The sequence below is a fragment of the Eleutherodactylus coqui genome, chromosome 12, assembly GCF_035609145.1.
Source record: "Eleutherodactylus coqui strain aEleCoq1 chromosome 12, aEleCoq1.hap1, whole genome shotgun sequence".
Taxonomy (NCBI): domain Eukaryota; kingdom Metazoa; phylum Chordata; class Amphibia; order Anura; family Eleutherodactylidae; genus Eleutherodactylus; species Eleutherodactylus coqui.
The window spans coordinates 1,141,702-1,165,979 of NC_089848.1; the positions used below are offsets into that span (position 1 = coordinate 1,141,702).

The 24,278-nt window shown below is 52.8% G+C and overlaps 1 protein-coding gene across 3 annotated transcripts in view; it reads left to right on the forward strand.

Annotated features, from left to right (window-relative positions):
• The window catches only part of COBL (cordon-bleu WH2 repeat protein), a 305,079-nt gene that overhangs the window by 77,866 nt on the left and 202,935 nt on the right, over positions 1-24,278 (forward strand). For all 3 annotated transcript variants that reach the window (XM_066584546.1, XM_066584547.1, XM_066584545.1), the window contains 2 exons: positions 13,344-13,554; positions 20,834-21,062. In XM_066584546.1, the coding sequence (XP_066440643.1) occupies positions 13,344-13,554; positions 20,834-21,062 (440 nt within the window). The remainder of the gene's footprint in view (positions 1-13,343; positions 13,555-20,833; positions 21,063-24,278) is intronic.

Here is a 24,278-nt window from a genome sequence, read left to right on the forward strand (position 1 = left end):
TGAGTCTATTTCGTTTCCAAACTGTAAGAAGGTGAAGGTGAGAGGCGAGGGCAGTTGTATTTTAGATGTGTTGAATTTTTTTGTCCCAAAAGCTAACTTTCGGGTCCACAGGGGACACTAGGGAGGCCTCCAGCTCCACCCCGAGGGGAGCTCCTGGGCCTGCAGACATAGGGGGATCTGGGCCGTTTGTGCTGCATAGTAATATGTTTGTAGATTAGGTACACATAGCCCCCCTAGTCTTCTGTGAAAGTACATTGTTTTCAGTTTAATCCGGGGTCTCTTGTTATTCCAAATAAGCTATGAGATGGCCTGTTGTTTAGTGGTCATGTCCAGTGGGGATGTTAATCGGGAGGCACCTAAGTAGATAGAGAAGATTTTCCTTTTTTAACGTAGAAGAACAAAAGCTTGTGCAAGGTACGGCCACCACAGTTAACGGGATATCCCCCACAAGCCCAAAGAGACAGACCTTGGGGGATTCGATAAAGAACATCACGCCAGTAATCCTGCAGAGAACCATATGCATGATCGTACCCACGTCATGTGATACTACCATAAGGAGAATCCCCATGTGATTAGCATCCCACATGGACTCTCTTGTTGCGCTTTCCTGACTGTGCGATGTTCAGTGCATTCTGCTTCCTGCAGTGACAGGGCCACCAGAGTGTGTTGGGGTCCGGGTGAGTGATGTGGGTTGTGTCTGCAGGAAACGGCCCAATGGGGTATCTGTGGATGCCTCTTCGTTTGGCCTTTGGCCATAGCTATAATGACCGAGCTGGCTGTAGGCTGTGTAGGCTCGAAGCTCAAGCACTTTGCTGCTTCACTCCGCCACATTGAAGCCATGCTTTATTACTTAGACTGTTTTCAGCCTGAGGATGGCTCGATAGTAACCACCTGAAGGCTTGATGGTAACCGCAACAAAAAGCAACAAAGAACAAAGACTATACAAATTTGGTATGGCCGTAATCGTGCCGACTCACAGAATAATGTCATTCACACCACACAGTGAATGCCTGAAAACAAAAGCCAGAAGTTTTTTTCCTATTCCACTCCACCTCAGAATTTTTACTAGGAAAGTATTAACAGTAGTATCGCCCTTTTAGTGGCCCTCGTAGTAATAATGCGCCCTGCATAGTTCCCACAGTAGAAGTGCCCCTTGCTCATGGGTCCCACAGGAATAAATCCTTTTTGTGGCCCCTAAGTAATAGTGCTTTTGTGCTGCACTCGCAGAGCTCCTGGTCCCTCGTACGTCTCACTGGCACCACACCTCCTGCGATGGCGGATGCACACCGTGCTGGACCGTATGAGAGCAGGAGGTCTGTGAGTGCAGCGCATGGCAGTAAAATCCACAATGCAGGCTGCGGCGCTGCTCGCTGAGTGGGGAGACTGTAGAAGCTGTGTAGCCGCTCAGCCGCAGAGCCTAAAGGGAAGAGTCAGTTACCTTACATGCTGCAGTCACACTGAACACAGAGTCTTCAGAGCTAAACCAGCGGGACTCGGCGCTAACTCCGATCCCTGCAGTTAGTGCCGGAGCCCAGTAGAGTTCTGTCAGCTGAACTCCTGCTAGACCTGCCATGCCGTAAAAAGCACATGCATCAGAAGAGCGCCTGTTAGTGGCCTCTGTAAAGAAAGCAACGTATGGGCTGTTAGTAGCCGGTTGGATAAAATAGGCATTTGTATCCTCGTGGGCCCCACTGGCACATGCATAACCCGCTGTGGGTTTACACATTCTGTGAACATACGCTGTGCCAGCAGAGACCGCGTATGATTGCGCATGCCCATGTATCACAAACACACAGACTTGCGCAGTATGACTTTTTTCATTGGGTATGGACAGTGTATCATACGCCACCCATGCAAGTCGATTATGGGATTGACGAGGCAACTGTTAGGTGGATTCACAACTGGCTGAGTGATCTACTCAGAGTGGTCATAAATGGCTGCACATCCAAGTGGGAGAATGTATCAAGTGGGGACCACAAGGCTCTGTCCTAGGCCCAGTGATGGTCAACATTGTTATAAAGGATCTGGAGGAGGGAATTGTGGGAAACTGATCAAATGTGCTGATGACACAAAGCTAGGAGGGATAGCTAACACTAGGGAAGAGAGAGAGCGGATTCAAAAAGATCTACAAAAGCTTGCACAGTGGTCGGCGACTAACAGAATGGTATTTAACAGGGAGAAATACAAAGTCCTACATCTGGGCAAGAACAATGAAGAAAGCACATACAGAATGGGAGGAATTTAGGTTTTCTGCTTAGTTTTGTAAAAATGCTAATTTTAGGCAGTTAAAAACACAACAAATCATGATTCCATACTTTCATCCGGCGTTCTCTGGCACGGCAGCATGATGTCCGGCCGGCTTTCTCTGGCACGGCAGCATGATGTCTGGCCGGCGTTCTCTGGCACGGCAGCATGATGTCCGGCCGGCTTTCTCTGGCGCGGCAGCATGATGTTCGGCCGGCATTCTCTGGCGCGGCAGCATGATGTCCGGCCGGCGTTCTCTGGCGCGGCGGTATGATGTCTGGCCGGCGTTCTCTGGCGCGGCAGCATGATGTCCGGCCGGCGTTCTCTGGCACGGCAGCATGATGTCCGGCCGGCTTTCTCTGGCACGGCAGCATGATGTCCGGCCGGCTTTCTCTGGCGCGGCGGTATGATGTCCGGCCGGCTTTCTCTGGCGCGGCAGCATGATGTCCGGCCGGCTTTCTCTGGCGCGGCGGTATGATGTCTGGCCGGCGTTCTCTGGCGCGGCGGTATGATGTCTGGCCGGCGTTCTCTGGCGCGGCGGTATGATGTCCGGTCGGCTTTCTCTGGCGCGGCGGTATGATGTCCGGCCGGCTTTCTCTGGCGCGGTGGTATGATGTCCGGCCGGCTTTCTCTGGCGCGGCGGTATGATGTCTGGCCGGCGTTCTCTGGCGCGGCAGCATGATGTCCGGCCGTCTTTCTCTGGCGCGGCAGCATGATGTCCGGCCGGCTTTCTCTGGCACGGCGGTATGATGTCCGGCCGTCTTTCTCTGGCGCGGCAGCATGATGTCCGGCCGTCTTTTTCTGGCGCGGCGGTATGATGTCCGGCCGGCTTTCTCTGGCACGGCAGCATGATGTCCGGCCGGCTTTCTCTGGCACGGCAGCATGATGTCCGCCCGGCGTTCTCTGGCGCGGCAGCATGATGTCCGGCCGTCTTTCTCTGGCGCGGCAGCATGATGTCCGGCCGGCGTTCTCTGGCGCGGCAGCATGATGTCCGGCCGGCTTTCTCTGGCGCGGCGGTATGATGTCTGGCCGGCGTTCTCTGGCGCGGCGGTATGATGTCTGGCCGGCGTTCTCTGGCGCGGCGGTATGATGTCCGGCCGGCTTTCTCTGGCGCGGCGGTATGATGTCCGGCCGGCTTTCTCTGGCGCGGCGGTATGATGTCCGGCCGGCTTTCTCTGGCGCGGCGGTATGATGTCTGGCCGGCGTTCTCTGGCGCGGCGGTATGATGTCTGGCCGGCGTTCTCTGGCGCGGCGGTATGATGTCCGGTCGGCTTTCTCTGGCGCGGCGGTATGATGTCCGGCCGGCTTTCTCTGGCGCGGTGGTATGATGTCCGGCCGGCTTTCTCTGGCGCGGCGGTATGATGTCTGGCCGGCATTCTCTGGCGCGGCAGCATGATGTCCGGCCGTCTTTCTCTGGCGCGGCAGCATGATGTCCGGCCGGCTTTCTCTGGCACGGCGGTATGATGTCCGGCCGTCTTTCTCTGGCGCGGCAGCATGATGTCCGGCCGTCTTTCTCTGGCGCGGCGGTATGATGTCCGGCCGGCTTTCTCTGGCACGGCAGCATGATGTCCGGCCGGCTTTCTCTGGCACGGCAGCATGATGTCCGCCCGGCGTTCTCTGGCGCGGCAGCATGATGTCCGGCCGTCTTTCTCTGGCGCGGCAGCATGATGTCCGGCCGGCGTTCTCTGGCGCGGCAGCATGATGTCCGGCCGGCTTTCTCTGGCGCGGCGGTATGATGTCTGGCCGGCGTTCTCTGGCGCGGCAGCATGATGTCCGGCCGGCTTTCTCTGGCGCGGCAGCATGATGTCCGGCCGGCTTTCTCTGGCGCGGCGGTATGATGTCTGGCCGGCGTTCTCTGGCGCGGCGGTATGATGTCCGGCCGGCTTTCTCTGGCGCGGCGGTATGATGTCCGGCCGGCTTTCTCTGGCGCGGCGGTATGATGTCCGGCCGGCTTTCTCTGGCGCGGCGGTATGATGTCTGGCCGGCGTTCTCTGGCGCGGCAGCATGATGTGCGGCCGGCTTTCTCTGGCACGGCGGTATGATGTCCGGCCGGCTTTCTCTGGCGCGGCGGTATGATGTCCGGCCGGCTTTCTCCTTGGCGCGGCGGTATGATGTCTGGCTGGCTTTCTCTGGCGCGGCGGTATGATGTCCGGCCGGCTTTCCCTGGCGCGGCGGTATGATGTCTGGCCGGCTTTCTCTGGCACGGCAGCATGATGTCCGGCCGGCTTTCTCTGGCGCGGCGGCATGATGTCCGGCCGGCTTTCTCTGGCGCGGCGGTATGATGTCCGGCCGGCTTTCTCTGGCGCGGCGGTATGATGTCCGGCCGGCTTTCTCTGGCGCGGCGGTATGATGTCTGGCCGGCTTTCTCTGGCGCGGCGGTATGATGTCCGGCCGGCTTTCTCTGGCGCGGCGGTATTATGTCCGGCCGGCTTTCTCTGGCGCGGCGGTATTATGTCCGGCCGTCTTTCTCTGGCGCGGCGGTATGATGTCCACAGCCAGCTCTGTAATTTCCAGTCTTAGTTTTAAGTATCATCCTGTAAATAATGGAGGCGGCTCGGAGGCCGATTACACGAAGCGGCTAAGAATAGCTGGCGGACGGACGGAGATTCTAATCGTTCCTCTTCTTGTTTGCGGTGTTGTCTGTGAGAGTCAGAAGAAGCAGATCACTGAGGCGGCTGGAAATATGACGCGTTTTACAGCATTTTCAAACGCAATCGATAGTGTTTTTTAGCGCACCCTATCATTGCCGTGGGTGATGAGGAGCGTTAAAAATCACTGAAACTAAAATACCGCAGACAGCGTTTGAAAATCGCGGCGTTAGCAACACCACACTTGAACGCTCGTCGAAGGAGCCCCATCCTGTAAAGAACGCCCGGTGAGAGTGGCCTGAGCGTACTTATGACTGCGCTATTCTCTGCCGCCAAAATGCCAGAATAAAGCGAAACGTTTGCAGCTTATATCTTCAGTTCCATCTGGACGCCATTTTTAGTCATTCAGGGGAAAGTCCTTGAAACCCTAAAAATGCAGGGCACCCTTCTAAAGCAGTCCCTGCACCCGCGGCACAGAACACCCAGAGGCTGTCGGCCATTGTTCATAGTGGTACTAGTCCTGCCAGCTGAAGGCCCTCATGGGGTTTGTTCGGACGCAACCGAAATACTGCAGATTTTCCACAGAAAAAAATTCTGTTGCAAAATTTGCCACTTTTTTGCAACGGAAACCGAGTCACAATCCGCATAATCCGCGCAGAATTTGTAAAAGAGCTGCATATTGGCAGCGGCCCCCGACCTCGCCGCTCTTCATGCTGCCAGTGTAACGCTTCATCTCTAGTGAGCGCCGCTGGTGACGCCATGTCCGCAGCTGATTACTCGGATTTCGGCTCTGTGTCTTTTGTGGCAATGCTTCGGATTTTGTCGTGGAGTTTCCTACTGCTGAAGATCTGCCTGATTTGTGCTGCCGGTGAGCGGACCCCTGCGTGGCGGATGGTGCGCATCCTAACAGGGCAACCGTCAGCGGCTCTGCTGGCTAAGCAGGACGTGCTGCCAACAATAAGGACGGTGTACGGGGCTCCATCATATGACTTATCGCTCATCCCTCATAGACGCTGATATTGTCATTGGGGCTCATCGGACGAATAACAGAAGCTATTTTCCAAGAACTGACATGTGATAGGGATATGCCAAAACTGTTGATAGGCAGGGACCCAAGGGCAACGATCGCTGGAACAAAGCAGCAAGCTGAAGATGCCCATAGACTTTGTTGAATCTCACCGGCTGGGGTATAGTTTGGTATATCCGCAGCGGCTGGGGTATAGTTTGGTATATCCGCACCGGCTGGGGTATAGTTTGGTATATCCGCACCGGCTGGGGTATAGTTTGGTATATCCGCAGCGGCTGGGGTATAGTTTGGTATATCCGCACCGGCTGGGGTATTGTTTGGTATATCCGCACCGGCTGGGGTATAGTTTGGTATATCCGCAGCGGCTGGGGTATTGTTTGGTATATCCGCAGCGGCTGGGGTATAGTTTGGTATATCCGCACCGGCTGGGGTATAGTTTGGTATATCCGCACCGGCTGGGGTATAGTTTGGTATATCCGCATCGGCTGGGGTATTGTTTGGTATATCCGCAGCGGCTGGGGTATAGTTTGGTATATCCGCACCGGCTGGGGTATTGTTTGGTATATCCGCACCGGCTGGGGTATAGTTTGGTATATCCGCACCGGCTGGGGTATAGTTTGGTATATCCGCAGCGGCTGGGGTATTGTTTGGTATATCCGCAGCGGCTGGGGTATAGTTTGGTATATCCGCAGCGGCTGGGGTATAGTTTGGTATATCCGCACCGGCTGGGGTATAGTTTGGTATATCCGCACCGGCTGGGGTATAGTTTGGTATATCCACAGTGGGCCAAGAATCTGCTGAAGATTTGTTCTGCTGGGAGTGGGCTCTGAGTAAACTGACATTGTCCTGTACTTGGTTGTGGGGATTCTGATGGGGATTCCAACTAGTACGCGATGAGGGAGACAAGCCAAATACTGCCCATTAGTAAGAAAACCTAAATGACCCTGTACATTAGCCCGATTTGGGGTCTAAAGATGTAAAGTACAAGGATGTTTAGCTTACAGGTCTTTCCTCGGCACAATACCTAAACCCTCGGTCTAATATGCCCCAATATCCCTGACTATCCCCGTCACCAGACTGGATATCCCCTGCAAAAATGTCACTAATTAGTGGCATCGGAGGTGATAGCTGATTGCTGGGGATCAGACAATGCGGACCCTCATCACCTCGGCAGCTTCATTCATGGAAGAGTTATCTAGTTACTAGTACATCTTTAACCGCTTAGTGACCGCTAACATGTTGTCACTAAGGGGCCCCAGGCTGTCATCGGCTGTTACTGACACTCCGGTTCCTGCTGGTCGGGATCTCAGAAGCTTAGTATCAAGCAGTTCAACTGTGTAGATGAAGCAGTCAGTAGCTGCCGTGGCATCTAAGTGGTTGCAGAGGGAGGGGGTTTTTTTTACCCCAGAGGCAGGGTCAAATAGGCCAATATTCTAGAAGCATTCTGCATTTCCTCTTCATAATGACGGCACTTGGAGTTGTCCTCTGCTTGTGACAGTGTTGCACTTAGTCGCTGAGCTCCTGACCCGTTCCACTGATGGTTGTCTCCGGAGATGTGCAGCGGGTGTGGCTGGAACACATGGCCTCATTAACTGGGAGGGGCGCCGTATATTTTTATCCATCTAGTTTATGTGCATATTTATACACCCTGTAATTCTGTAATCTGTAAACCATCTTTAGTAACAGTTTAGTCTCTTCCGTCACTTTGGAGACATGATGGCTTCCTGTTCTTTCATGGCCTCGGTTATATTTAGAGCACCTGTTTATATACTGATGCACAGTCTCGGGGAGTTCGGGGGACGATACTTGGACGTGGCGTTCCAACACCTTGATTTTTTTCTTTATAATTCATTTCAGTTGTCGGTGTGATTGGGTGTCACATGATATGTTTGTACATATCGCACTGAGATCTTCCACATCACCATAGGAGGGCGCTGCTGACAGTCTATGGAGGACGGTCCAGCCATCGTGTATGCTAACTAGGCTAGCACACATAGCGGTGGCTGGGTATGCTCAGGTATTACTGGAGAGCATGCGGAGTAGAAGGATCGGGGGCCTCAGGAATAATGGAGAAGGCCGGGAAGATGCAGAACTTACATTATTGGAATGAATTGAGCTCCAAACAATGTTTTGACAAATCATCACCCCCTTTCCAGATTAAAAACAGGCCCTCTGTATATCTCCTGTAAAATAACAACATTGCCTCTATGGAAGATGATTGGGCATATGAGCATGCTTTATACAATTCCCATGAGCGTCTGTGCGTATGCTGAGCCGCCCGTGTTCCCACCGCTGTCCCTATTTGGTGGTGATGTGTAATTCCATTGTAGATAAATATTGTATAGGGCTGTTGCTAGACAGTCCCACTTAAAGTCCCTCCACACAAAGTTATGGATCACATGCTTTACCAAGACAGTGCCTGATGAGAAAGGGCAAACAGGAAGCTTTCCTCCCATTCAGTCTGCTGCAGTTCAGTAATTACCTGAGCTGAATCGTTAATCTAAAGGCCCACTTACACGGGACGAATGTCAGGCAAACATCGCTCATCGTGCAGATTAAACAGCCGCCGTTCAGTAGTGAACAGCCACTGTGTTATCCCAATGGAGGGGGGCGGGGGAGCTAGAGGAGAGAAATCTCCTGCACTGCCCCGCCCCTTGCTGGCCGCTCCATGAGCAAGACAGCTGTGCTGCCCGACATTCGACCCGTGTAATTGGACCATTACTGGGTAGAGAAACTACATAGACTTGTAAGCACAGACCCAGCTAAATGGAAATATTGCTAGTAATGCATTTAACATTGGATATAGTCAGGCAACCTTAAGGCTAACTAATGTCTTAAAGGGCTCTAGATGGCGACCATGGGGATAACTAATGTCTTACAGGACTCCAGATGGCAGCCATGGGGCTAAATAATGTCTTACAGGACTCCAGATGGCAACCGTGGGAATAACGAATGTCTTACAGGGCTCTAGATGGTAACCATGGGGATAACTAATGTCTTACAGGACTCCAGATGGCAACCGTGGGGCTAACTAATGTCTTACAGGGCTCCAGATGGCAACCATGGGGATAACTAATGTCTTACAGGACTCCAGATGGCAACCATGGGGATAACTAATGTCTTACAGAGCTCAAGATGGTAACCCTGGGGCTAACTAATCTCTTACAGGGCTCTAGATGGCAACCATGGGGATAACTAATGTCTTACAGGGCACCAGATTGCGACCTTGGGGCTAACTAATGTCTTACAGGGCTCCAGATGGCGACCATGGGGATAACTAATGTCTTACAGAGCTCTAGATGGTAACCCTGGGGCTAACTAATCTCTTACAGGGCTCTAGATGGCAACCATGGGGATAACTAATGTCATACAGGACTCCAGATAGTGACCATTGGGCTAACCAATCTCTTACAGGGCTCCAGATAGTGACCATGGGGATAACTAATGTCTTACAGGACTTCAGATGGCAACCATGGGGCTAACTAATGTCTTACAGGACTCCAGATGGCAACCGTGGGGCTAACTAATGTCTTACAGGGCTCTACATGGTAACCCTGGGGCTAACTAATGTCTTACAGGGCTCCAGATGGCAACGATGGGGATAACTAATGTCTTACAGGGCTCCAGATGGCAACCATGGGGATAACTAATGTCTTACAGAGCTCTAGATGGCAACCATGGGGATAACTAATGTCTTACAGGGCACCAGATTGCGACCTTGGGGCTAACTAATGTCTTACAGGGCTCTAGATGGTGACCCTGGGGCTAACTAATGTCTTACAGAGTTCTTGATGGCAGCCATGGGGATAACTAATCTCTTACAGGGCTCTAGATGGTGACCCTGGGGCTAACTAATGTCTTACAGAGTTCTTGATGGCAGCCATGGGGATAACTAATCTCTTACAGGGCTTCAGATAGTGATCATTGGGCTAACTAATGTCCTTCAGGGCTCTAGATGGCGGCCATGGGGATAACTAATGTCTTACAGAGCTCTAGATAGCGACCATGGGGATAACTAATGTCTTACAGGGCTCCATATGGCGACCATGGGGATAACTAATGTCTTACAGGGCTCCAGATGGCGACCATGGGGATAACTATTGTCTTACAGGGCTCCAGATGGTGACCATGGGGATATCTTATGTCCTACAAAGCTCCAGATGGCAACCATGGGGATAACTAATGTCTTACAGGGCTCCAGATGGCAACCATGGGGATACTTAATGTCTTACAGGGCTCTAGATGGTGACCCTGGGGCTAACTAATGTCTTACAGAGCTCTAGATGGCGACCATGGGGATAACTAATGTCTTATAGGGCTCTTGATGGTGACCCTGGGGATAACTAATGTCTTACAGGACTCCAGATGGTGACCATGGGGATACCTAATGTCCTACATGGCTCTAGATGCGACCATGGGGATAACTGATGTCTTACAGGGCTCCATATGGCAGCCATGATGATACCTAATGTCTTACAGGGCTTTGAATAGTGACCAGGGGGCTAACTAATGTCCAGTTTCATTGTTGGTTTCATGGCCGGGTTCAGCGCCTGTTGGCTATTTATACAGAATTGGAAGCAGTGTTAACCAGCATGGCTACCAAATAATGACCCAAAGTACTCCTCTCCGCTGCGTAGGAGCTGCTGGACAGGAAGGTGATGAGATGCTGTGTTAGATGACCTGGCCTTCACATTTCTTCCAAACATGGCAGACACGTAGTGCCATGTTTGGAGTAACTCTTGGTGTATCACCATTTTACCACCTGATGTTTTCACCCTTCCGGGGTATTTTGCAGCGGGGCAGCGACTGCCTAATGCAGATCTTACCTTGGATCCAGGATCTTCACGTTCCATCTACCGCTGTATGTGCGGTAAGCCGAGCGCTCTGACTCAGAAATGACTCGCGTATAGTAATTAGAAGTAATGAATTTACTATGTCAACACCAGCCTTAATATAGTAATATACAATATAATATAATCTTATTTTGGAACAGGAGTTGCAGTCGGTACATTTTTGCCAACTCCTCCCAAACCTGACTCCGCTCCCACATCCGGGTTTTGTGGAGACACGGCTTTATCAATGCTTATTAAGTAGGAACATCTAGACGGTTCGTTGATGGAGCCAGCCTTCATCTGATATGGAATTGCTTTGACTGTAAACCGGAAGCACGCAGGACGCGGCCCCCCATCTATCCGTGCGGCTGATCAATAATAAATCAGTTAGAAGGAAGCAGAACTATTCATAATCAAGTTGTATGGAAGCATTTAGTTTTACAGAACCCTAAATAAATATATTCAATCCTCATCATTGCATGTATCTAATACATCTGAACTCAATCAGGTAGTTGATAAATTCCCAATTATACTAATAGCCCTTAATTATTATCACTGTCCACCAAATCACCAAAAGTTGTGTTTATCTAAGCCCTGTGAATCACAGCCCTTAGTACCGCTACCGGGATTAGATTGTTCTTAGAGGGGAAAGAAAGAAGGAAGAAATAAAAAGAAGAGAAAAGAAAGGGGGGGGAGAGAGTCTCATCCACAGACCAAAGACACTGCAGTGGGAAAGGAAGAGTATACAGCATAATGATAAACGGAAGAAAAACTGTGTCCACACCCTCGCAAAGTTATTATTTCTTGTTTGGCATATAACCAAAACAATAAAGATCAATCCTAGACTACTGTCTGCGAGTTTCCCATCCGTCTCCTACATTCCGGAGACTTCTGGAAGTGCTTTCAGGGACTCCACATACATATAAACTTCTCCCCACTATCTCTCTCCTCAGCCACTAACTCCTTCATAGTCATCAACTGGTTAAGAACTTTTCATTGTGATCTTGATCCCAGATCCTGCATGCAGCAGGTGAGGAGATGTTTGACACTTGAGGACCCCCATTATGAGCCTGGGGGAAACATGTAGATTCCATTACATGCTATAGTTAGTAGTGTACATCTTTGCCCTTGTGCAACACCCCAATGACCTTACTGTCTGTATACTCGGAGGCCTAGTCCTTGTCACGTGACGCCAACACTCTATAACTGGACACTCAGAGTGGTATGCTGCAGAAATAACAGAGTCGAGTCCAGCAATAGTTTACTAATCTGAGAGTGTGCAGATTTACTAACTTTGACACTTGCAGTAAAAACTTGAATACACAGTTCTCTGTAAAACGTATTTGTAGTAGGTACACCAAGATGTAGCACAGAACAGGCAATTTGAGTACAACAAGAAGATACAGTGGTAATGCATTGCAGATACTCTGACTTCAGTGCTCTCTCACTTCCTTTCCTGAAGTTTGATTTACCTAGACAATTTCCCCACTAGTAGATGTGGCTGAAGAATTGGTTTAGATTTTAGTAAAGGATTTATGAAGCAGAGGGACAAGTGGCTGTAATGCTAATCCTGACTTTGACTTCACCGGGTAGCTATAACTCACTGTTTGTGGAAGATGGCCCTTAGAAAGGTTCTCCTTTTCCTCCACTGCGAGGTACCAAGGGAGTGGGTTTTTCACCTCACTCTACCTTGGGTGACAGACGTGCTGAATTGACTCCTCCTCTCCAACAACGGAACTGCAGCCTCTCTTCTCTCTCACTCCTGGCTGAGTCTGCCTAACTTCTCACTATCACTCCCTTTTATAACTTATCACAGTTCCCGCACTTTCTGGACTCCTTCTCCTGCATTGGGACTTGTGAAGCCACTACCCCGCCTTGGGCTCTGCACCAGTGAAATCAAACCTGACTGTCAGCCATTAAGAGACCGGCTGACATCAGTGTTAAGCTCTAGGCTTAAGGAAGAAGGGAAGACACAGGGTCTCTCCCACAGACGTCATGGATGGCATATAGACAGGTATGACAGGACAAGTGTGCTGCGCGTGTTCTGTAGGACCCGCTGGGCCACTACACTTGGAGACTCTTTTTAAGGGCCATCTTCATGCTGAGTGCATCTGCCGAATCATTCATGTATGCATCACACTAGTATTTAGTATATCCTTAGACTTGTTTGGTAATGGCCTCAATACTACATGTGGTTCTTGTCATGGTCTTTGCTATTTGAAGGCACTTGATATACATGTGATTATTGGTCATCTTGGTGTCACACAGCTTCCTGCTTTATGTTTTGTCTTACATGTATGAGTTGTCTAATATATTGTCTCTGGTCTTGGTAGCCATCTACTCCTTACATGGAGGTTTTGTCTCGGTATGATATACACAGTTATGGTTTCTGTATCTCCTGCATTTGGTAAAATAATGTTAGAATGATTATTTTATTGCCCATATTCTTGGCGCCTCATAATATAATGACTTGGGTGTAATGTGTTAGGGGTCAATGTGGGGAAAGCAGGCCCTGCGTGATGTCTGCTTACAAGTTGTAGATGGTATTGGAAAGTAAATAAATCAGGTATTGGGCTTCCAATGTGTTCTTTAGGATGTCGCTATATCTGTACTTGTAAATAGGTAAAAACCACTTCTCTGTATTTCTTCTAGTAAAGCGGTGATGGACTTCTTGGTGGACCTGTGCAGCCAACACCACTTGAATCCCGCCCAGCACACTCTGGAGGTGCGCTCCGGGGGGTCGCAGCAGCCCTTCACCCTAAGGCCAAACACCCTCATCGGAACTTTAGATGTGGAAACTATCTTTCTGAAGGAAAAAGTTACAGAAGTAAAAGTCCGAAAGCCTCCTCCCAAGATTCCAGAGGTTAGTCCGAAATGCCCATAAATGTTTCTGTGGTAAATATAGGCAACTCAAGTCCAGAATTATGAATTCACGTTTCTTATTGCCGGGTGATATTTTATATTCATCTTTCTTGTAGGAGAGGTTGTGTTCTATGGCGATGCCTACAAGCTCCTCTATAGGATTTCAAAAACTCCTTTGCAAAATGTCACAAAATAAGAAACACCACCAAAAACACTTGATAAATGATTGTAGTGATGCCTCTTACAGCGCGAACACATCTATATGACCGCAAGATACCCTGCAGCACTTTACAGACGTGAACTAATAAGCACTTGGGGTGCGGCTCCCGGGGGCTTACAGAAGACTTGGGTGTGGCTCCTGAGGGCTTACAAAGGATTGGGGGTGCGGCTCCCGGGGGCTTACAGAGGACTGGGGTGTGGCTCCTGGGGGCTTACAGAGGACTGGGGTGCGGATTCAGGGGGCTTACAGAGGACTGGGGTGCGACTCTCGAGGGCTTACAGAGGACTGGGGTGTGGCTCCCGGGGGCTTACAGAGGACTGGGGTGCGGCTCCCGGGGGCTTACAGTAGACTGGGGTGTGGCTCCCGGGGGCTTACAGAGGACTGGGGTGCGGCTCCTGGGGCCTTACACCGGACTAGGGTGCGGCTCCCGGGGGCTTACAGTGGACTGGGGTGTGGCTCCCGGGGGCTTACAGAGGACTGGGGTGCGGATCTTGGGGGCTTACAGAGAACTGGGGTGCGGCTCCTGGGGGCTTATAGAGGACTGGGGTGCGGCTACTGGGGGCTTACAGAGGACTGGGGTGCGGCTCCTGAGGGCTTACGGAGCACTGGGGTGTGGCTCCTGGGGCCTTACACCGGACTAGGGTGCGGCTCCCGAGGGCTTACAGAGAACTGGGGTGCGGCTCCTGGGGGCTTTTTTAGAGGACTGGGGTGCGGCTACTGGGGGCTTACAGAGGACTGGGGTGTGGCTCCCAGGGGCTTACAGAGGACTGGGGTGCAGGTCCCGATGGCTTACAGAGGACTGGGGTGTGGCTCCCGGGGCTTACAGAGCGCTGGGGTGCGGCTCCCGAGGGCTTACAGAGGACTGGGTCGGGGATCCCATGGGCTTACAGAGGACTGGGGTGCAGATCCCGAGGGCTTACAGAGGACTGGAGTGTGGCTCCCGAGGGCTTACAGAGGACTGGGGTGCGGCTCCTGGGGCCTTACAGAGGACTGGGGTGCGGCTCCAATGGGCTTACAGAGGACTGGGGTGCGTATCCCGGGGGCTTACAGAGGACTGGATGCTGTCAGTCCACCACCAGGGCTGACATGCCGCCGTTTTGTTTATTTGTTTGATTTCAGTTTTTGCTTATTAAGGCTCTGACTTAGTGACCACCTTATTGAGGGACTAATATAGGTCTTTGAATCCTCTTTCCACTGTATTGAGGGACTATTATAGGTCTTAGGAATTTTCCTTGTCGGTCTAGAGCGAAAATTTATCAGATGGCTATCCAAAAGGCGGCTATTCTGGGCTGCTGTGAATATGCCATCTGATTATCCAGGGACCCGATTGCAAAAATTTTGCCCTCGGGATACTTAACGGCTAAAATTATTCTATCTTTCTGTACTCGGGACTATTATCCCTGAGAAATTATAACTTTCTCTCGCATAAAGGGTAGAAATTTTTCTTACCTGTACCCTACTCTTATTTCTACCATTGTAGTAGTAGGGTTCTTGTAGTCCTGTCAGTTCATTTATCTTATATGGCGACAATCTATCTAGTAATATAATTGTCACCAGTGGAAATGACAGTTCTACTCTGATTGATCCCTCTATATCCAGTGTGTCATTTATTTGACAGTGCTGGACATTTTGAGGCTTCATCAATTGTTTATTTTTGTACCACTATCCGATTTCTGACTGGGAGTCATTAAACCAGTAAAGTACCATTTTTTGCGTATTGAAACCCCTGATGAACCCACGTTGTGGGAGAAACGCGTTGGGTTACGCTTACAATTTTTAGTGGTCCGGCATAGCTTATTTTCTCGATGTGAATGACGTATACATCACCGAACCTGATCTCTGGAGTTTGGGTCATGTTCTGTAACATCCAACTGTCGGACTTATGTCACTTTTTCATCTCCTGATTAGGTTGACGTGTATACAATAGATTCTGATAATCCTGTCAGATTCTGCAAAGAGACCGAATACACTAAATGGCTGAGTCATAACGATACTCAGACTGACCGGTCTATTACTGTTTATGGACAGTGGTATCAATACATTTTTATCGGTTCCATGGGTTTTCCTGGATCTAGATTTATGTGTGTATGTTCTTCCTTTTAGTTATTTCTTTAATAAAAGTTATATTTTATTATAATTTTTTTTTGGTCAAGGGTCCACATAGTCAGTTCTTTCCAAACTAGTTGGACTTCACTGCCTCTGTTAACTTACAGAGGACTGGGGTGCGGCTCCCGGGGGCTTACAGAGGACTGGGGTGTGGCTCCCGGGGGCTTACAGAGGACTGGGGTGTGGCTCCTGGGGCCTTACACAGGACTAGGGTGCGGCTCCCAGGGGCTTACAGAGAACTGGGGTGCAGCTCCCAGGGGCTTACAGAGAACTGGGGTGCAGCTCCCAGGGCTTATAGAGGACTGGGGTGCGGCTCCTGATGGCTTACAGAGGACTGGGGTGTAGCTCCCAAGGGCTTACAGAGGACTAGGGTGCGGCTTACAGAGAACTGGGGTGCGGATTCCGGGGGCTTACAAAGAACTGGGGTACGGCTCCCGAGGGCTTACAGAGGACTGGGGTACGGCTCCCGAGGGCTTACAGAGGACTGGGGTGCGGCTCCTGGGGCCTTACAGAGTACTGGGGTGCAGCTCCCGAGGGCTTACAGAGGACTGGGGTGCGTCTTACGCTGGCTTACAGAGGACTGGGGTGTGGCTCCATGGGGCTTACAGAGAACTGGGGTGTGGCTCCCGGGGGCTTACAGAGGACTGGGGTGCAGCTCCCGGGGCCTTACAGAGGACTGGGGTGCGGCTCCCGGGGGCTTACAGAGGACTGGGGTGCGGCTCCTGGGGGCTTACAGAGAACTGGGGTGTGGATCCCGGGGGCTTACAGAGGACTGGGGTGTGGATCCTGGGGGCTTACAGAGGACTGGGGTGTGGCTCCCGGGGGCTTACAGAGGACTGGGGTGTGGCTCCCGGGGCTTACAGAGGACTGGGGTGTGGCTCCCGTCGAGTTTACAGAGGACTGGGGTGCGGCTCCCAGGGGCTTACAGAGGACTGGGGTGCGGCTCCCGAGGGCTTACATAGAACTCGGGTGCGGCTCCCGGGGGCTTATACAGGACTGGGGTGGGGCTTACAGAGGAGTGGGGTGTGGCTCCCGGGGGCTTACAGAGGAGTGGGGTGTGGCTCCCGGGGGGCTTACAGAGGACTGGGGTGTGGCTCCCAGGGGCTTACAGAGGACTGGGGTGTGGCTCCCGGGGGCTTACAGAGGACTGGGGTGTGGCTCCCGGGGGCTTACAGAGGACTGGGGTGTGGCTCCCGTCGGGCTTACAGAGGACTGCGTTGTGGCTCGCGGGGGCTTACAGAGGACTGGGGTGTGGCTCCCAGGGGCTTACAGAGGACTATGATGTGGCTCCTGGGGGCTTACAGAGAACTGGGTGCGGCTCCCAGGTGCTTACAGTGGACTGCGGTTTGGATCCTGGTGGCTTACAGAGGACTGGGGTGTGGCTCCCGAGGGCTTACAGAGAACTGGGGTGCGGCTCCCGAGGGCTTACAGAGAACTGGGGTGCGGCTCCCGGGGGCTTACAGAGGACTGGGGTGTGGCTCCCAGGGGCTTACAGAGGACTATGATGTGGCTCCCGGGGGCTTACAGAGGACTGCGGTTTGGATCCTGGTGGCTTACAGAGGACTGGAGTGCGGATCCTGGTGGCTTACAGAGGACTGGGGTGCGGATCCCGGGGGCTTACAGACGACTGGGGTGTGGCTCCCGGAGGCTTACAGACGACTGGGGTGTGGCTCCCGAGGGCTTACAGAGGACTGGGGTGCGGATCCCGGGGGCTTACAGAAGACTGGGGTGTGGCTCCCGAGGGCTTACAGAGGACTGGGGTGTGGCTCCCGGGGGCTTACAGAGGACTGGGGTGCGGCTCTCGGGGGCTTACAGAGGACTGGGGTGTGGCTCCCGGGGGATTACAGAGGACTGGGGTGTGGCTCCCGGGGGATTACAGAGGACTATGGTGTGGCTCCCGGGGGCTTACAGAGGACTGGGGTGTGGCTCCCGGGGGATTACAGAGGACTGGGGTGTGGCTCCCGGGGGATTACAGAGGACTGGGGTGTGGCTCCCGGGGGCTTACAGAGGACTATGGTGTGGCTCCCGGGGGCTTACAGAGGACTGGGGTGTGGCTCCCGGGGCCTTACAGAGGACTGGGGTGCGGCTCCTGAGGGCTTACAGAGAACTCAGGTGCGGCTCCCGGGGCTTATAGAGGACTGGGGTGGGGCTCCCGGGGGCTTACAGAGGACTGGGGTGTCGCTTCCGGGGGCTTACAGAGGACTGGGGTGTGGCTCCCTGGGGCTTACAGAGGACTGGGGTGTGGCTCCCGGGGCTTACAGAGGACTATGGTGTGGCTCCCGGGGGCTTACAGAGGACTGGGGTGTGGGTCCCGGGGCCTTACAGAGGACTGGGGTGCGGCTCCTGAGGGCTTACAGAGAACTCGGGTGCGGCTCCCGGGGCTTACAGAGGACTGGGGTGCGGCTCCCGGGGGCTTACAGAGGACTGGGGTGCGGCTCCCGGGGGCTTACAGAGGACTGGGGTGCGGCTCCCGGGGGCTTACAGAGGACTGGGGTGCGGATCCTGGGGGCTTACAGAGGACTGGGGTGCGGCTCCCGGGGGCTTACAGAGGACTGGGGTGCGGCTCCCGGGGGCTTACAGAGGACTGGGGTGACTAGTGCTTGTACTGTGCAATCGTCTGTCTTATAGTAATTGGGTTGAAAAAGAGTGGAAGTCTAAAATACAATGACCCATATTACAAATCAAGAGGCAGCGAGACGAGGCGGCAGTCCTGGAGACGTGGAGCCAGCCGTAGATGAATATCAACCAATTGCTAAAGATCTGTCAAAATAAATGACTTAAAGTACTTTCTTCCACATCAGTGAAGATGTCTTGTCTGTCTGAGCGGTTGTACAGCATGCTGCGCGCCGTCCACCGGACCGCGATGTCTTGTCTGTCTGAGCGGTTGTGCAGCACGCTGCGCGCCGTCCGCTGGTCCGCAGTGTCTTGTCTGTCTGAGTGGTTGTACAGCACGCTGCGTGTCGTTCACCGGACCACGATGTCTTGTCAGTCTGAGCGGTTGTACAGCACGCTGTGTGCCGTCCGCCGGACCGCGATGTCTTGTCTGTCTGAGCGGTTTTACAGCACGCTGTGTGCCGTCCGCCGGACCGCGCTGTCTTGTCTGTCTGAGCGATTGTACAGCACGCTGCGCGCCGTCCGCTGGTCCGCAGTGTCTTGTCTTTCTGAGCGGTTGTACAGCACGCTGCGCGCCGTCCGCCGGACTGCGATGTCTTGTATGTCTGAGCGGTTGTACAGCACGCTGCGTGTCGTCCGCCGGACAGCAGTGTCTTATCTGTCTGAGCGGTTGTACAGCACGCTGCGCGCCGTCCGCCGTACTGCGATGTTTTGTCTGTCTGAGTGGTTGTACAGCACGCTGCGTGTCGTCCGCCGGACTGCAGTGTCTTATCTGTCCGAGCGGTTGTACAGCACGCTGCGCACTGTCCACCGGACCGCGATGTCTTGTCTGTCTAAGCGGTTGTACAGCACACTGCGCCGTCTGCCGGACCGCGTTGTCTTGTCTGTCTGAGCGGATGTACAGCACGCTGCGCGCCGTCCGCTGGTCCGCAGTGTCTAGTCTGTCTGAGCAGTTGTACAGCACGCTGCGTGCCGTCCACCAGACCGCGCTGTCTTGTCTGTCTGAGCGGTTGTACAGCACGCTGCGTGCCGTCCACCAGACCGCGCTGTCTTGTCTGTCTGAGCGGTTGTACAGCATGCTGCTCGTCGTCCGCCGGACCGCGATGTCTTGTCTGTCTGAACGGTTGTACAGCATGCTGCGTGGCGTCCGCTGGTCCGCAGTGTCTTGTCTGTCTGAGCGGTTGTACAGCATGCTGCTCGTCGTCCGCCGGACCGCGATGTCTTGTCTGTCTGAACGGTTGTACAGCATGCTGCGTGGCGTCCGCTGGTCCGCAGTGTCTTGTCTGTCTGAGCGGTTGTACAGCACGCTGCTCGTCGTCCGCCGGACCGCGATGTCTTGTCTGTCTGAGCGGTTGTACAGCACACTGCGCCGTCCGCTGGTCCGCAGTGTCTTGTCTGTCTGAGCGGTTGTACAGCACGCTGCTCGTCGTCCGCCGGACCGCGATGTCTTGTCTGTCTGAGCGGTTGTACAGCACACTGCGCCGTCCGCTGGTCCGCAGTGTCTTGTCTGTCTGAGCGGTTGTACAGCATGCTGCGTGGCGTCCGCCGGACCGCGATGTCTTGTCTGTCTGAGCGGTTGTGCAGCACGCTGCGTGCCGTCTGCTGGTCCGCAGTGTCTTGTCTGTCTGAGCGGTTGTACAGCACGCTGCGTGCCGTCCGCTGGTCCGCGATGTCTTGTCTGTCTGAGCGGTTGTGCAGCACGCTGCGTGCCGTCCGCTGGTCCGCAGTGTCTTGTCTGTCTGAGCGGTTGTACAGCATGCTGCGTGGCGTCCGCCGGACCGCGGTGTCTTGTCTGTCTGAGTGGTTGTACAGCACGCTGTGCGTCGTCCGCCGGACCGCGATGTCTTGTCTGTCTGAGCGGTTGTACAGAACTCAATGGGTTCTATTCACGGGAATTCCATGCGCCATAAAGGCGGGCATACATCTGTGGCGTGTATACGCTGGTGTGAATGAGCCCTTCAGGACCGAGCCTCTTTTATAAACTGCCCTTCACATCATTCTCTGTCATTCACTTTCTTCTGGATTATCCGATTCTTCATAGTCAGGGAAGCTCTTGTCTGGTGAAGCTTCTGTCTCAACACCCTTTGTCAACTTGTCACTTCCAGAAGAGGTAATCCAATCCAGGTGTGATTGTACTGTTTGCTGATCGCCCGGCAGCCCGCTGCGCGCAGTTAGTCATCTCACCTGGCCCGTCCCCTTCTGACGGCTAAATGCTAATGAGTCACCGGATCTGTATGCCAGGGATCAGGTGAATTCTGCATTCCATTACACTGCATGGTAGCGAAGACTTGGCAAAGACAGCAGATTCCAATGTTTGGCCTTTCATTCTTGTCTTCCCCAGAAAACTGTGCGGCTTGTTGTAAACTTCCTTGGTACGCAAAAAGCTGTTGTGCGAGTGAATCCGGCGGTGCCTTTGTGGAACATCCTTCCAGCCGTGTGCGACAAATGTGGCCTGGACCATGAGAATGTGACTCTCTTACGAGACGCGGTCAGCAGAGAGGAGCTGGACATGTCCCGCTCACTGAACGAGCTCGGCATCAAGGAGCTGTACGTCTGGGGCGGCAGACAAGGTAACTACAAGCCGCCTGATCCTCCTCATTCATGTGGTTGGGAAGCTGTGCAGAGCTCTCGTGCCCTACAGAGATCCAGCTATACACTACCGTCCATCACTAGAGATATAAGCACTACACATACCAGCATGCCATGCGCACTTACATGCTCTACCTCCAGCCTTTGGACAATGCTAACAGCGCTGAGCGGAGGGGCATGTAGGCAAACCTGTTCATGCATTTATGTTGCAGAATCCTTTGTATGCTCCTTCGGCCGTCTCACACGGGCGTATTGTCATTGCACGTCATGTCGCGCCTGCAGTGCTCCCGCGTGATGCCAGTAGCCCCTTGATTTGTTAGAGACCCGCTCAATAGTCAAACACACACATATGTCAGCATGTTCTATCTTGGCACACATTATGTGTGCATACACGGCCAGATAGTGCATGATGATTGGTGGCGCGCAGCAACACTGCCTACATGTTGTGTGAGCCCGGCCTTATGGGTAAATACACCCTGCGTGCTACTTCAGTTTATTCCCTTCCATCAAGGATATATGTCATTCCAGGAGATAGTGGCTTCAGGGTGCCGTACAGGTTCGCCGTGTTGGCTGCACCGGTACAACAGGGTCTTCGCCATTAGAAACATTTCCACTAACCAAACCCCCAGAGCGGTCAGCAGTCAGTAGAGCTCCGTGTGATGGGTAGTACAGCCGGCCTCGGCCTAACAGTCCCCGTCCGCTCCGATGTCTGCAGTGTCAGATTACATTGTAAAAGTCCATTAATGGTGGAAAAAAGAACGTTAAACATAATTACATGATGACAAAGCGGTATAACATGTACCACATCACAGAGGAATACAAGAAATACTATGCATACATGATGCGGGCCGTGGTAGAGGCCATATAGCCTGGTGTCGGTGGCAATGGTGACACGTCAGAGGCCTGGCATGGATGGAGGAGGCTCTGCCTGTAATGTATCTGCATGTGGAGGAAAGTTCCTTCTTGACTTCAGAGGTCATGCGTGTAATGCATATGTGTATGACACACGGGGCGGCCGCCAGCTGTCACTGTGCTGTGTGTGGGGTGTGGCGGTGTACGGCTGCCAACACTCGGAGGAGTCCTGGGAGCGCCTGCACATTCCTGTTGGAACGTCCTCTGCCTTCCTTCTATTAGAGGTTATAAGATCTAGTTGACACATAAAACACTAATCAGTCTAATGTAATCAGCTGCATATATAATTACCATCCTATTACTCCTCTGGGCTTACTGTACATGGCCTCTTCTTCCTACTACCTACCGCCTGACGTCACCCGTAAACATACATCCTCTGTATTAGGAACCTTTCACCATCCCTCATTATGGCCCGGAGCGGTCGGTACACGGGACTCTCAGGACAGTGAATCAGTGAGGCCGGGCACACGGGCATCTCAGCAAGCGGTTAGTTCACACTACGTAATCCTACTACACCGCAGTACTAATGTGTAAGGCCGTATGTGCACAGCTGACATGGTTCTCATCATACAGCTACCGCACAAGCCGTCTGTATGCCGTGCCAGGCACCGCTCATTGCATCTCATGTTTTTAACAATGGGTTAATACGTAGCTCGCATTATATACATCACGCTAACGCACAGAATCCAGCAATTTTCTCAGCCGTGTGAAGTGAAAGGTCTGACCTCGCCGATCTTGTATTAATGAATGCAAATGAATTGACCTTGTGGTTACAAAAGGTACAAAGTGGCAATTCTACGAAGGCGGGGCGCGGATACGTAACCAGCGTGCGCTCATCATGGACAGCCATTCGTGTAGGCATACCGATGGCACAGAAATGACTTTGGCCACCCTTGTAGTCCCACAGCCGAGGCTCATGGGAGATCTCCTGCCCGTTGGCTGGTGGCATCCGCTTGGTTACTGGCACATTGCCATCATTAGCGGTGTCTCCATAGGATTCATACCCACAGGAGCGCTGGGGAGTTGTTAGCCGCACACCAGTGCTTGTGCGTGACCGCGGGGGGCTGGGATGGAGCGCGGAGATTCGGCATAGTCCACAAATGACGGTTGGCGCTCGGACCTTCTCATTCCCTGGAGGAGACGACGACGGAGTTGGATGCTGCAGCCTGTCTACAAGGGCAGATAAGTCGTTGGCTGCAGCAGTGAATGAGAACTGAACCGAACAATCAGCAAATGAACCAGCCGTGATTCTCCTGCTTGCATTGAATGATTGAGAAACGCATGAAATATCATTCATGGTCCCACTGTTGTGTTTACATTGAATGATAATTATCACTGATATTCAAACGATCCAGCGATTATTTTTGCTCCCGCTAACGGTTCGGTGTGCCGGGGATCTGGGATCGGCCAGGCTTTCTCTTTCACTTCTATATACATCCAATGAGATAAGGACACCACAAGAGCGGCCGTGCGGGCGCCGAGCACTTCCTGCATTCCTCTGTCAGCATGCTTCCCATTATGTGCAGACTTGTTTAGTTATTCTGCACACGCCACATCAGCTGTCGCGATCCTCGCCCCGGTACGCCTGTCTGTCAACAGGAAGAGCTTGCCAAGTAAACAGCTGTCAATGGCTGCCGAATCTGGATTCACAAAAGAGATTACTTCTAAATGAAACTGTGACTACTTATACATATACATTGTGGTGACAGAAGTATGTGCCCCCCGCCAATCCTGTGCAGTCAGGTGATGTGTAGCATTAGGTAACACGGAGAGGATCACACAGGAAATCACGGTACAGAAACCATCAGATATACCCAGGTGTAAAGCTGACAACAGGGTCTGGTGGGGGGGTGTCACCAGGTGTAGAGCTGACAACGGGGTCTGGTGGTGGGATATTACCAGGTGTAGAGCTGACAACAGGGTCTGGTGGGGGGATGTCACCAGGTGTAGAGCTGACAACGGGGTCTAGTGGGGGGATGTCACCAGGTGTAGAGGTGACAACAGGGTCTAGTGGGGGGATGTCACCAGGTGTAGAGGTGACAACAGGGTCTAGTGGGGGGATGTCACCAGGTGTAAAGCTGACAACGGGGTCTAGTGGGGAGATGTCACCAGGTGTAGAGGTGACAATAGGGTCTGGTGTGGAGATGTCACCAGGTGTAGAGGTGACAATGGGGTCTGGTGGGCGGATGTCACCAGGTGTAGAGCTGACAATGGGGTCTGGGGTCTGGCGGTGGGATGTCACCAGGTGTAAAGCTGACAACGGGGTCTAGTGGGGAGATGTCACA